Raw genomic sequence first — 14576 nt, forward strand, 5'->3', positions numbered from 1 at the left:
AACTTTCAATCCAGTTTATTTACCTTTTTAAGCAAAAAAAAAGGGGCAAAAGGCAAAGAAAGTTCCAGAACAGTTTTAGTTCACAATTTTAACCAAAATGCTACTGTAAATCTGAAACAAAAATAAAACAAGTAATTAAACAACAGTGTTAAATAAGAGTTATCATTTAAGATGCTGGGTGACAATAAGGTCTTTCTGTGTTGTGAGTATAGCTCTGACAAAAAAAAAAAAGCTGAAAATCCTTCTCCAGCCCCTCCTAAGTCAGTGCCGGACCCCGACCGGACGGGGAGAAGAGGTCAGAGCTAAAAGGGCAGCACTCACTCCTCATGGGGAACAGGAGCCAAAGAGGACAGGAGACCAAGTAAGGCAGGGTGGCGTGAGCGAGGCATTTCAGGACAGGGGGGCGTCCAACTCCTGCCAGCTTCCTGGCAAGCCGCTGGTCTGTTGGTCTTCAACCCAAGCCTTTATCCTGCAGCTTAAATGAACTGCTTCAAATATATTTCCGACTGAAATCCGCATCCTTACTACTTACTGTGATTCACCACCAACCCCCTCGCCAGCATCCAGCATCAAAATAGATCACTTTCTGAATATAATGGTAAAACAGCAGCCACTGTCAAATATACTTCATTTTCAAATGACAACCGGACTAAAACCGGTAAATGAGGAAGGAGAAAGTCACCCACTCTTGACAAATGCAGTTTAGAGCACACATTCCAAATGAATAAAAGGCTGTTAATGTCTTGCATACGCTGGTTCTGGTGGAGTTCGTCAGCACATCAACCAGGTCTGTGGTACCATGTGCTGCACTCTCATACTCCCTGTGTGACCAGCCCCCGATCACTCGCCAACATCCACCTGTACAACAAGGCCATTCTAGAAGGCAGTCAGAAAGCAGGCTGATGTTCATCTATACACGTGTACCACATTCCCATTATGTGGCGTCAAGTCCATTACTCATCGGCAGAGAGAGAGAGAGAGAGAGAGAGAGAGAGAGAACGAGAGAGAGAACGAGAGAGAGAGAGAGACTTTAATGGGGAGACCAAGGAGAAAATGCCCTTTGACTCCAAGAGCCTTGCCTTCAATGATGTAACAGTCCAACCCATCCATAGAATGAGTCAGGACAGAGTGTCGAGGGTCTAGCTCACTTTCGGAAGCTGGGTGCCGACTGACTGCCAGACGCTGTGACAAAGTGCACCAGTGATACATCCAGAATGACACCCTGGGAAGGTGATGACCCCAACCCGTCCGACAGAACAGGAGGACTTCCAGGCACCATTCCATGTCAGGTGCATACAGGACGACTTGGGGGGTGTGTGCTATCAGCCAGCTTCAGAGGCATGGGGTCGATTCCCACTTAGGGCCACAAACAAGCATGCATTCTGTTCCCCGTTCCTCCACCTCAAGAAAGTTTGCATCTGCAGTTATTTTTTTGAAGTTTGTCACTTTTCACTCCATGGAGAAAAAGCAGTAGGATGTAGGGTCGGCTCCTTCACGGGGTCCATGCTGAAGTTAAGGCTGAGTGAGATCAGATGCCGGGTCCAGTCAGGGGGGCCCCACGTAAACCGTGTGACCCGATTGGAGGGCACATCTCAGGCTACAGGTGTTCTATGCTGCATCTGCTTGGGAGCGAAGGAGGGTGGGGGTAGTTTAGGAGTTAAGAGGCATACAGAGCTGGGTCACGGCCCAGTCAAAGTGGATCAGGAGCTCCTGCTCCTCCTTTTCCCCCTTTATTTCTCTGTCTCTGCTCCACTCAGGAACACTCCTCCCCGATGCGCTGGCATGACCGGCCCACCTTGCGATCCAGCTTTACCATCTTAAGCACGGCCTCCTGGCGACCGCGGCCCAGGTGGTCGAAACGGCAGTCATGCTGCTCGGGTAGACGGTGCAGCATGCAGAAGACGTTACCTGGGAGACAGAGAGACACACCAATCACCGGTCACCGCTGATGCGTCATACAATCCATCACATCACCATGCATTCTCAAGCCAGCTGAATATAAATAAAATAACTGAATGTACCACTAAATAACTTAGAAAATGATCATTTAAAGGAATAAACAGAAAACAACAAAGTGGTAACCAAAGACAAATAAATAAATATTTGTATAAATAACAATAATATATATATAAAAAAATAAATAATAAGACAAATGAAAAATAGCAAAAAAGTTATTCTTCTAAAGCAGTAAGTTGCGAAGTATCGCCGGTGTTATACGCCTCCCTAATTACATTTAATTTATTTTATTAATGTAACCTGTTGGCTTATCAGTAAATGGTCACTGTCAATGAGAGCTTCAGCACATGTAAGACAGTCATGTGACTGACATGTGAGGGAACACACACAAAGACAAACACACGGCCCCTGTCACTGACCGCATTGGCATGGGCCCCCACCACATGGCCCAGTGACTGACCACAGCGGCACAGGCCCCCCCAAACATGGCCCCCGGGCCCCATGACTGACCACAGCGGCACAGGCCCCCCCAAACATGGCCCCCGGCCCCCATGACTGACCACAGCGGCACAGGCCCCCCCAAACATGGCCCCCATGACTGACCACAGCGGCATAGGCCCCCCCAAACATGGCCCCCGGGCCCCATGACTGACCACAGCGGCACAGGCCCCCCCAAACATGGCCCCCGGCCCCCATGACTGACCACAGCGGCACAGGCCCCCCCAAACATGGCCCCCATGACTGACCACAGCGGCACAGGCCCCCCCAAACATGGCCCCCGGCCCCCATGACTGACCACAGCGGCACAGGCCCCCCCAAACATGGTCCCCATGACTGACCACAGCGGCACAGGCCCCCCCAAACATGGTCCCCATGACTGACCACAGCGGCACAGGCCCCCCCAAACATGGTCCCCATGACTGACCACAGCGGCACAGGCCCCCCCAAACATGGCCCCCATGACTGACCACAGCGGCACAGGCCCCCCCAAACATGGCCCCCATGACTGACCACAGCGGCACAGGCCCCCCCCAAACATGGCCCCCATGACTGACCACAGCGGCACAGGCCCCCCCAAACATGGCCCCCATGACTGACCACAGCGGCACAGGCCCCCCCAAACATGGCCCCCATGACTGACCACAGCGGCACAGGCCCCCCCAAACATGGCCCCCATGACTGACCACAGCGGCACAGGCCCCCCCAAACATGGCCCCCATGACTGACCACAGCGGCACAGGCCCCCCCAAACATGGCCCCCATGACTGACCACAGCGGCACAGGCCCCCCCAAACATGGCCCCCATGACTGACCACAGCGGCATAGGCCCCCCCAAACATGGCCCCCGGGCCCCATGACTGACCACAGCGGCACAGGCCCCCCCAAACATGGCCCCCCGGGCCCCATGACTGACCACAGCGGCACAGGCCCCCCCAAACATGGCCCCCGGCCCCCATGACTGACCACAGCGGCACAGGCCCCCCCAAACATGGCCCCCATGACTGACCACAGCGGCACAGGCCCCCCCAAACATGGCCCCCATGACTGACCACAGCGGCACAGGCCCCCCCAAACATGGCCCCCGGGCCCCATGACTGACCACAGCGGCATAGGCCCCCCCAAACATGGCCCCCATGACTGACCACAGCGGCACAGGCCCCCCCAAACATGGCCCCCGGGCCCCATGACTGACCACAGCGGCACAGGCCCCCCCAAACATGGCCCCCATGACTGACCACAGCGGCACAGGCCCCCCCAAACATGGCCCCCGGGCCCCATGACTGACCACAGCGGCACAGGCCCCCCCAAACATGGCCCCCGGCCCCCATGACTGACCACAGCGGCATAGGCCCCCCCAAACATGGCCCCCGGGCCCCATGACTGACCACAGCGGCACAGGCCCCCCCAAACATGGCCCCCATGACTGACCACAGCGGCACAGGCCCCCCCAAACATGGCCCCCATGACTGACCACAGTGGCACAGGCCCCCCCAAACATGGCCCCCGGGCCCCATGACTGACCACAGCGGCACAGGCCCCCCCAAACATGGCCCCCATGACTGACCACAGCGGCACAGGCCCAGCTCCTGCTGCACCAGCTCCAGTTTGCTCTGGCAGCAGTGGCATCGCCGCCGGCTCCTCTGCTTCTGCCCGCCGTGGGACGCACCTTCCTCACTGGGCCTCGCCCTCTTCGCCGCCGTCGCCTCCTCTTCTGGCCCAGTGTCTGAAAAGACAGCACGGTTAGGGCCACAAGTCCCAACAGCACAAACGGACGGGGAACAAGTCTGTTTAGGGAAGCTTCTCCATGCATAGGCCCTCACTGGAACACTAAGGAGCATCACACCACTTACTGAATATACAGTGGATGAACTGGAATGAAAGATTATATACAAAGGAAATTGCACAATCGATCCCTCTTGCCAAGACTGTAAGATGTACAATCACAAAGGATCCATCCATTCATCCATCCCTTTAGAAGGATGAAACAGAGGCTGTCAAACAAAATTGGGGAAATGAATATGTAAACCCAGCACTATTCTACATGCCCAGCCACACAGGCGTCACTGCTGAAATTCACCTTAAATCGATTCCAACTACAATCCAACTCACACTCAAAGGAAGCAGGGGCAGCCTCTCAAGGCGTGAACATACCCGAGTCGTGGGGCCGTTTGGAGGCTGACAGCAGCGTACCCGAGCCTGTGTCTGTGCTGGAAGCCTCTATGGTGGAGATAAGATGACAATTCATGTGGCCCAGTTTAAGGCAGGCTGGACTGAGCACAAGTAAGCTTAGTATATATGAGCCATACAAGACAAGGACAACAAAAAACTACATCTGCAACTCAGACATATGCCGTTTGCACACTCCTCCCCTTAATAACCAACACAATCATGTGACCAGAAGTCTTCCCCTGGTAGAGATAGATTCCTTCCCAGCAGCCCCAGAGGACTGCCAATGACATACCACTGAAAGTGCCAGATTCTTGCCATACTGCACATTGCTAGTCAATCAGTGGAGTGTGTAGAGAACATAGAAAGGCGTGCATTGTAGGTTCTTAATCCGTAAGGAAGCAAGGAACCTCAGGGAAAATTCCAATAAGAAGTAACTAACCAAAACAGTGCACTGTCATTCTTTGAAGATAGATTAAAGACACTTCCTCTTGAGGAAGAACTTTGAAGTGAGGATCACCATTGACATCTGAGGGGTGCAAACGGTTCTTCCTAATTATTTTTGCCTACTGTTCCTCAAGCATGATGCAAATGTACCACGAAACCCTTTTCCAAGTTAGTTAGACAGCTTCCAATTAATTTGAACACTGGAGTAATTTACATTGATTGACAAATAGAGGAAGCTGGTATTAACCAAGAGAAAGGGAGCTTGAATATTTCCTGGAAATCTGATGACAAGGGACATTCTTGACCTAGATTATTACACTTGGATCAAGGCTGAACTGAAATCAATGGTGATTTTGTTTAACTTCACATTATCTCAGCTGGAGGTAAATTGGGGCGCTTTTTCACCTCACAAAGTACTGTACTTTTGGTACCAGTATCAAAAGTTTCAGGACCAAAATTGCCAAACCAGCTGGTGTACTTTTTTGGTACTACAGTACTTTGGGTGGGACTTGAAACTTTTTCTTTGTCAATTGGTTAAGCAAATAGCAAGCCTCTGAAACACAACCGCCATCTTGAAAACAGTTGCAAACTCAGAAAACAATGATAAACAAAGTTAAATAAATAAAAACATAGATGGATGCAGGGATGAAGTGACCCAATTGTGATCTGGTCAGAAGAACAGATACAACAATTTCAGGAGAGCATGACAAGAAATAAAGTATATTGTATAATATACTAGGAGAGCACAGTATTAGAAAATTTACAAGTATTGCAGTGTGATTTTGCTGTAATAAATATTGGGATATTTATAAAACAAAACAAAGGAGTTCAACATAAATATCTCACAAAGCTGTTAAGGAGTGATTTAAAACAGCAAGAATGAGAATCATTATGATCGTCTCGGAGAATGTATGCAGCGCCCATGCAAAAGCAGTGGAGGTAAACTTTAAACTGATTTTTAACCATACATTCACTTTCCAGATTATCAAGTAATCCTAAAAATTGCAAAACTTGCTACTTTTTTTTCCTATGACAAAGTAAAACTGTTTTCGCGAAACTTAAATTCCCTGCACTATAATGTCTGTACCGAATTGAAGGTAAGAAAACCTGATCGTAATTATTTGACTTGCGATGTGAGAACTGAATGTGCGTAATAGGAAATGAACAGTAACTATATGAGCCACAGAACAGGGCCTGACCAGGGCAAATAAGACTGCTGATTAACTCCTACTTTTGAAGAGCATCAAAGTTTCTCTTACTCTCCTGTACGGGCATTAATACGGTTCCTTTGTCTTCTGCCGTCATCTGCTCTAACTTGATGGGGTCTGATGGAAGCGAATGGCTACTGATGCTACTGCTGCTGATGTCCTTGCTAAAGGCTGAGGAATGACTGCTGCCAGAGCTGGAGCTAGGTCCTGGAGCACAGTCCTCATCCGGCTGCTTCTTCTGTATGTCTAAAATGAGACAGATGTGGAAAAGAGGGGTGAGACTCAAACAAGGTCCTCTCCACTGGAGAAGCTGCCATGAAAAGCACGGGAAAAGCAGCAGGCAGAGTTTGGAAAACAGAAACTAGGAACTCACTTGCAAAGCATTTGGAGCAGAGGTTCCTTGTCTTGCTGGAGCTGGATTAAGAAAGATTAATGCAAATTAGAAGGTTTCTTACACGCATCCTAGTTGAAAATTAGCTTAAATGTAGGATATATAAGCCTTAAAAGGAACTCCTTTATCCATATTTATTAATTTAGCAGATACTTTTATCTGAAGTGACATACTGAGAAAGCAGGGTCAGCCAGTCCTTGGGACCACTGCAGTTAACAGTCTTACTCATGGGAACGACGGTGAAATCTTTTTGCCAACCACTGGATTTTGACAATGACCTTCTGATCACAGCCACAGTGGCCTAATCTACTGACCCACACACTGTCCTAATGACAATTGTATGCATTGCACTATGTGTGTATGGTGTTATTAATCAAACAGAACCCATTTGATATAACTAGGAATGTTTTTACATTTCTCAGCCAACTTAGATGAAATGTGTTTTAATTAAATACCACCAATGACTTAAATTTAAATTAGTATGCATATTTTTATTTGAATATATATATATATATATATATATATATATATATATATATATATATATATATATATATATATATATAAATAAATAAATAAATAAATAAATAAATAAATAATTGGGGTGTTATGTATCTTCTTCAATAATCCAAATTATTTACTATTGAGAAAAATCTGGATGTAATTACTTGATTAATTCAGCTAATAGCAAAGCCAAGTTCTCAGACAAAACGTACAGTACCAACCAGGAGGTTTAAAACCATAAACCCAGATTTTCAATTGAAATCTGAAGGAATACAAACTTGTCAAAGCCCCTCTTTTTAAATATTCATATAAAAAAACTGGATGTATGCCATTTCAGGAACCCGAGCACACTGGAGGGCAGGGGAGGGGACAGTGTGTGGCTCAGTAAGCCTCTGTGCCTGAGATCAGAAGGTCACCGATTCACGCCCAGCCTTGGCAGAATAATCAGGCCTGTGGGCTCATAAACAAGGTCCTTAACATCCAGCTACAGGTGGCTACCCTTCACTGCCTACGGGGATCAATTAAGTATCATCATTTCAAGTAGACATATTGGGTCTTAATAATGATAATCTGGATTCACATAAAAATGTGAATATAAGACATCATCATGAAAAGAGTATTGCCTGATAACACAGCGTGCAGTTAGAGTGTGAAATAGTCTTCCTGCTAGTGTAGCGCAAGCTAAAACCCTGGGTTCCTTTAAATCAGAGCTAAATAAGATTTTAACAACTCTGAGCTATTAGTTAAGTTCTCCCCAAACAAGCTTGATGGGCTGAATGCCCTCCTCTCATTTGTAAATTAATTATGTTCTTAATTATCAGCTAGACAATTACTAAGCCTGAACTGCCCTATCAGAATTTAGCCCAGTCTGTAGGGAGAAAAATATTACCTTTCTCGTGAAATTACCTGCAAATACAAAAAGGGCAGAGAGCTTCATCTTTTAATAAATAGGGGCAAACCGACATGTTTGTTAGATACATGAAACCACATGTATCTGGGGCTCTAAAGCTCACCTTTACATTCTCATTTCTTACACATTAGTGCAGAATTTGTAGGGGGCAGTAACGCACAACACATATACTGAAATATCGTGTATTTGTCTCTCTTCTCTTCAAGGGCAACCCTCCCATATAGATTGAAATTCCTGATGCCACTTCCTCCAAATTTTAGATAGTTAGAGATGCTCCTCAAGAATCTTTCCTGAATCCCAAAGGACTGCAGACATACAGTATGTACTGCTTAAAAATAAGTCTACCAGAAAATAGTGCTTCCCATTCCACCTCAAAACACTACACCCAGTCAGAACTAACATACTCTTACAGCACAGGAAGAAAATAATTGATTTGCTCCCATCAGATCTAAGGCTTTTTGGGATATGTCATACAGATATATAATTTCCCAAAATAATGTGCAACACATATGCATCTATTCAAACAGGTTGATTATTGTTGATTACACCTTCCCACACAGTCAAAGACCTGGGAAAAGTTCACAGGAAAAGCTACTGGTCATTCAACTCTTTACTGCCATCTACAATGACAGAGAGACCAAGGCTGACAGCAACATTATTCAAAGTTATTTGCCTGAGACTACCTGCTAAACGGGCTTGAGGACATGCACACAGATTGACTAACTAGATGAACAAACTGTCAAAGTAAACAGCAGAGATGACATTTCGCAAGACCGCCGTGTTATTTGTCGTGTTGCGATATATCCACCAAATCAGCTTCTGGTTGCTCAGCAAGAGAGACTAATAGTGATCGATTATAATGACCAAACTGACTGACCCGCTAACTCTGTATGTCACTAATAATTAAAGACATCAGCTAACTACTGCCTACCCGCCCCCAGGCCGGGTCCATAACAATGAGTCTTAACAACACCAAAGGCCAGTGATTATATAAATTTCTGGTCTCTTGCCAGCACTTCAGCCAAAATAATGTTACCTATCAATACAGCGTCTTACCCCCAGAATCCACAGGGACATCGGGGCGGTAAACTGGGCGGCTTGCTGCGCTCACTGCCCGTGTCCCCCATAGTTTAAACCGAGGACGAAGAAGCGGCCTATCCGTTATGGGACTCAAGCCAAAACCGGGCGTTGGAAATTACGCTTCACAAAGACTGTCCGAGGTCCAGAAACCCGAAGGCCATCAAATGTTCTCGTTGTCCCAGATGAGTACAGAAGCCGTCAGGCTCGGAATGAAAAGGAATTCGGTGTTAACACGACCACGAACGATTCCGCGTATGTGCACCGGGAAGCAGGGCAGATCAGCTGGAATGGGGCTGTGCCAAGAGAAGAAAGGGGGAGTTGATCATTTCATTCGGATCAGCAAAGGGGTGGGAAAGTAAATTACACAAACCCTGAGTAATATGTACATTAACTGCTTCATTTTAAAACATTTCTATACAGCCAACCTGTTTTTAATTAAAAGGTATCTTTTGTTTTCTTTCGTAAATCACATAGTGCGTCCCATATTCGAAATGGAATCATCCGGTGGCCAAGCTTTGCAAAGTAAATCGGGTTCAGGAACAGCGTGTGCTTAGTCATTAGTGTTGTTTTAGTTTCATTATAGACATACTTTTGATAATGATATTGACGACTACGACAGCTTTAACCAATTCTTTGTAAACGTTTCGGATTCTTCTGTAATACACATAGGTACTGACAAAAGAAATGTCTTCGACATGTATTAGTAAACTTTCATACCCTTAAAAATAGGTCTGGCTACATGTTATCAAGATGTTGAGCAAGTAACATATGGATGGCCTCTGGGGTGCGTTTACCGGAAAAAGGCCTCACCGTTTTCCGCAAAGCCCCAGTTATTTTATTTTACAGTCACTGTCACCATGTTACGATAGGTGACAATTTCTGAGCTGAGACCCTGATATCTTCAGACCAGAGAATCGGCCTTGTGGGAAAGGAACCTGAAAGCAACAATTTAAATGGGAATGTAAATTGTTGTAGCTCATTATTATGTAATAGAATGATGTGTTTTCTATTTTTTCACAATATCCCAGAGCTTTGGCTAGTACCTGACACTTTCACATAGCTGATGTAGTATCTATCCATTTTCTTATAGCTTATCCAGGTCGTTACCACAGGTGATTACTACATTTCTACATTTATATTTCCCATAAATATAAATTAATTTATGACTAAAATTTTTATATTCCTCAAGAAAAATAAGGGACGTAACAACAATACACCAAACAGCCATAACGTTAAAACCAATGACAGCTGAAGTGAATAACATTGATTGTCTTACTTCAATAGCATTTGTCATACATTAGGCAAATGAAAAGTTAGTTCTTGATGGTGAAGTGTTGGAAGCAGGAACAATGGGTAAGAGTAAAGATCTGAGCTAGTTTCATATTAATCCATCCATCCATCCATCCATCCATTTTCTGCTGCTTATCCAGAGTTGGGTCGCAGGGGCAGCAGTCTAAGCAGGAATGCCCAGACATCCCTCTCACCAGCGAGCTCCTCCGGGGGAATACAAAGGCATTCTCAGGCCAGCTGAGAGACATAATCTCTCCAGTGTGTCCTGGGTCTGCCCTGGGATCTCCACCCGGTTGGACATGTCCGAAACACATCTCCAGGGTGTCGTCCAGAAGGTGTCTTTGATAGATGCCTGAACCACCTCAACTGGCTCCTTTCGATGCAGAGGAGCAGCAGCTGTACTTTGAGCCCCACCCAAGTTCCTTACCCCATCTCTAGGGTTGAGTCCAGCCACCCTGTGGAGGAAGCTCATTTCAGCTGCGTGTATCCACGATATCATTCTTTCAGTCACTACCCAGAGCTTATGACCATAGGTGAGGGTAGGAACATAGATCTACCTGTAAATTGAGAGCTTTGTCTTTTGCCTCAACTCCCACTTCACCAAGACAGAACGGTATATCGTCCACATTACTGCCAAAGCTGCAATGATCCGTCTGTCGATTTCCTTCTCTCTTTTTCCCTCGCTCATGAACAAGACACTGAGATACTTCTTCTGAGGAAGGCGTATTAGTGGGATTCAGGAGATCCTCAAAATATTCCTTCCACCGCCCAACTATATCCCCATTTGAAGTCAACAGTTCTCCCTCACTGGTATAAATAGCAATGGTGAAGCCCTGCTTCTCCCTCTTGAGTTGCCTGATGGTTTGCCAGAACCTTTTCGAGGCCAACCAAATGTCCTTCTCCATAATTTCACTAAACTCCTCCCACACCCGAGTTCTGACACTCCCACACCCGAGTTTGAAACTTCCAAATTCCCACAAGCTAACCAAGCCCTGAAGGCCTCCTTCTTCAGCCTGACAGCTGAAGCAAAGGCTAGCCTGTCTGGTCTGATCCCACAGAAGAGCTACTTTAGCACAAATTGCTGAAAAAGTTAATGCTGGCTATGATAGAAAGGTGGCAAAACACACAGTACGTCACAGCTTGCTGTGTATGGGGCGCTGTAGCCACAGACTGGTCAGCATGCCAATGGTGACCCCTGATCACCACCAAAAGTGCTTACAATGGGCAGGTGAGTGTCAGAACTGGACCATGGAGCAATGGGAGAATGTAGCCTGGTCTCATGAGTCACATTTTCTGTTACATCATCTGGATGGCCAGGCGCCAGTGTGGCATTTAACTGAAGAAGAGATGGCACCAGAATGGACTATGGGAATTAGGCAAGTGATACTCTGGGCAATGTTCTGCTGGGAAACCTTGTGTCTTGGCATTCATGTTGATGTTACTTTGACACGTACCACCTACCTAAACATTTTTGTTGAACAAGTACACTTCTTCACGGCAATGCTATTCCCCAATGGCAGTGGCTTATCTCAACAGGATAATATGCTCTGCCACACTGCAAAAATTGTTCAGGAATGGTTTGAGGAACATGAGAAAGAGTTTAAGATGTTGATTTGGCCTCCAAATTTCCCAGATCTCAATCAGATCAAACATTTGTAAGATATGGACATTTGCTGGACAAACTAGTCCATTCCATGGATGCCCTACCTCACAATTTAGCAGACTTAAAGGATCCGCTGCTAATGTCTTGGTGCCAGATACCACAGGACACCTTCAGGAGGTCTTGTGGAGTCCATGGCTTGATGGGTCAGAAATATTTTGGTGGTACAGTAGGGACCTACACAATATTAGGCAGGTGGTTTATGTTCTGGCTGATTGGTGCATAAGCTGCCCCATTAGGGTAAGTCATTCATGAAATCCTGCAGGACTTTTTTCCTCTGACCTGAAGTACTAAGATTGTTTTGCTGCAAGTGGCCTGGTGTTTGCTTTGTTCCTGCTGTATTAAACCGATTTCATCCCTGAATGTGTTTTCATCCCTCTTGCTGTATTGCATATAAGCGTAAGCTCCACCACTCTGCCCCAGTGGCCACCAATTGGCTTTCCCCATTTACAGATAAAGAGGTGATGCTCCAGTGAAATTGCCTTGAAGCACATTTTCTTGAAGATATCTTCATCTTCTATGAAGATATGAAGATGATACTGCCCTGAATGCAGGGAATACTTAATTTCTCTGCATGAACACCAAACACAGAGTGTCAGAATTAAGAGAAGATTGCCTGGTGATGTGAAGGGAATTCCTTATTGTGGATGAGCACCCCCCCCCACCACATACACATAGTAGCACTAGAAAGTAGCAGAGAGAAACGCTATATTGACTAATTTATGATTTTTATATGGTTTATAAGATGTAACCCTACTTAGTGCCCCTACAGTCCCTGATCACAATTTCTGGATGGATGGATGGATGGATGGAATATTTAATGCAACATGGGATGATGCTTGGAGTCTCATTTTATCACAGCGTCTCCCTGTAATCACCTGGGCTCTCACTCTGTCCCCATGGCTCTCTATTGTTTGGGGTAGTTCATGATTTTTATTTTCTTTCACTTCCATTGCTGCCATTAATTTGACCGCTGTTGCCCTTTCCTCTTCCATCTTCCTTTCCCATGCTTCCCTTACTCTCTCCTTTCTCTCGCCTGCTCCCATGCTGTCTCTCTGTCTGTGTCGTTGTACTTCTTACCAGAGGTGGCAATTTCAGGTCCAGAAAGTAAAAATCCAGACCATGATTTACTTTCAACCAACCAGTTGAGCATAAAGAGTCACAGTCACAGAGTACTCATCTGGTTAGTTGAAATAAAATCATGGTCTGGATTTTTACTTTCCGGGCCTGAAATTGCCACATCTGCTTCTTACTGTGCCTCATTTACACTTTATTAGTTAATTCTACGGTCAGTTGTATCAGAGTTTCATAAGTGTGAATCTTTCCTCTAAAAATATAACCATGGCAACAGTAGTATAAGATGCAGGCCTCACACTCAAGATGTCTTAGAATATCTTACACTCATTCTTATACTTAATCTTTGTCTATCTACTGTCTTCCTCTCTTTTCTTGCATATATTTGTCTTTTGTCACATTCACAGGTTTTGGTTATTCTGTTGTGTCAAATTCATCCCATTCTTTCTCCTTTTCCTCCTTTATCCTCTCTTCTTATGTTTATGCAATGCTGTGTTCATCCTCATCTTCTTCTTTCATGCCCATTGGAACCATCATCACTGTTTGTCATGCTTTCAGTCTCCTGGATTATTAATGTCTTTTGCTCTTCATTTTAGAATTTGTAAGACTTTGGGCGAGTGCCTGAACAACAGCACCAAACTGAGTGATGTATAGACACTGTGACTCTTCCTTAGGTACTTTACACAGGTTGAGGTATACAGCGCCCATTGATATTCTCGGTAATGACCACTAGATGGTACAATTTCCTTTGTTGTACACCAAGAAACATACCGAATATACATGCAGCACTTTTGGTTTTGCTTCCATTTTGCAATAGTTTGAAAAAAATATGGGACTTTTGTAGGCTCACAAAAAGTGTATGCCTTTCAAATTTTTCCAAATAAAAAAGTTAAAAATTTTGATTTATTAATAATTCATCTACTGTAGGTGTGGCATATCAATTCATTGATTGAACAGCAGGATGTATACACAGGTGTTACCTTATGGAGACAATAAAAGGACACTTCAATATGTGCAGTCTTTGTTGAGGATGGATGGCTGGATGCAGGGTTGTCCACTAGAGCTGTCTTCCGAGTCATGAATGTCCATTTCTGTAACATAAATCACCCTCATGTGCTTTTAAACCTTTTGGCAATATGTCCAACCAGCTTCACAATCACAGATCATGTGGCCTGCCTAGTCTGGATTGACGTATACAATAGCATGCTCAAGCTTCCACCAATATCACACAACTTCACCGAGAAGTTGAACACTGCCACGACATTCCACAGGCCACAATCAACAACCTGATCAGCTAAGGAGATGTCGTGCTGCGACAGGCAAAAGGCGGCCAGAAACAAATGCAGGAATTCTTTTCAATTACCCACACTGTGTTTATGTGTATCTGTA

General features: G+C 45.5%; 1 protein-coding gene across 1 annotated transcript; it reads right to left on the minus strand.

Annotated features, from left to right (window-relative positions):
* Positions 1-9469, minus strand: LOC125715167 (AN1-type zinc finger protein 3-like). Its single transcript, XM_048986463.1, has 6 exons — positions 9140-9469; positions 6652-6692; positions 6330-6524; positions 4609-4674; positions 4022-4180; positions 1-1908 (listed from the first exon to the last, which is right to left on the minus strand). The coding sequence occupies exons 1-6, from the start codon at positions 9208-9210 to the stop codon at positions 1754-1756; spliced, it is 687 nt and encodes a 228-aa protein (XP_048842420.1). The 5' UTR covers positions 9211-9469; the 3' UTR covers positions 1-1753.
* Positions 9470-14576: the final 5107 nt, after the last annotated feature.

Source organism: Brienomyrus brachyistius, chromosome 19 (assembly GCF_023856365.1).
Source record: "Brienomyrus brachyistius isolate T26 chromosome 19, BBRACH_0.4, whole genome shotgun sequence".
Lineage (NCBI taxonomy): Eukaryota > Metazoa > Chordata > Actinopteri > Osteoglossiformes > Mormyridae > Brienomyrus > Brienomyrus brachyistius.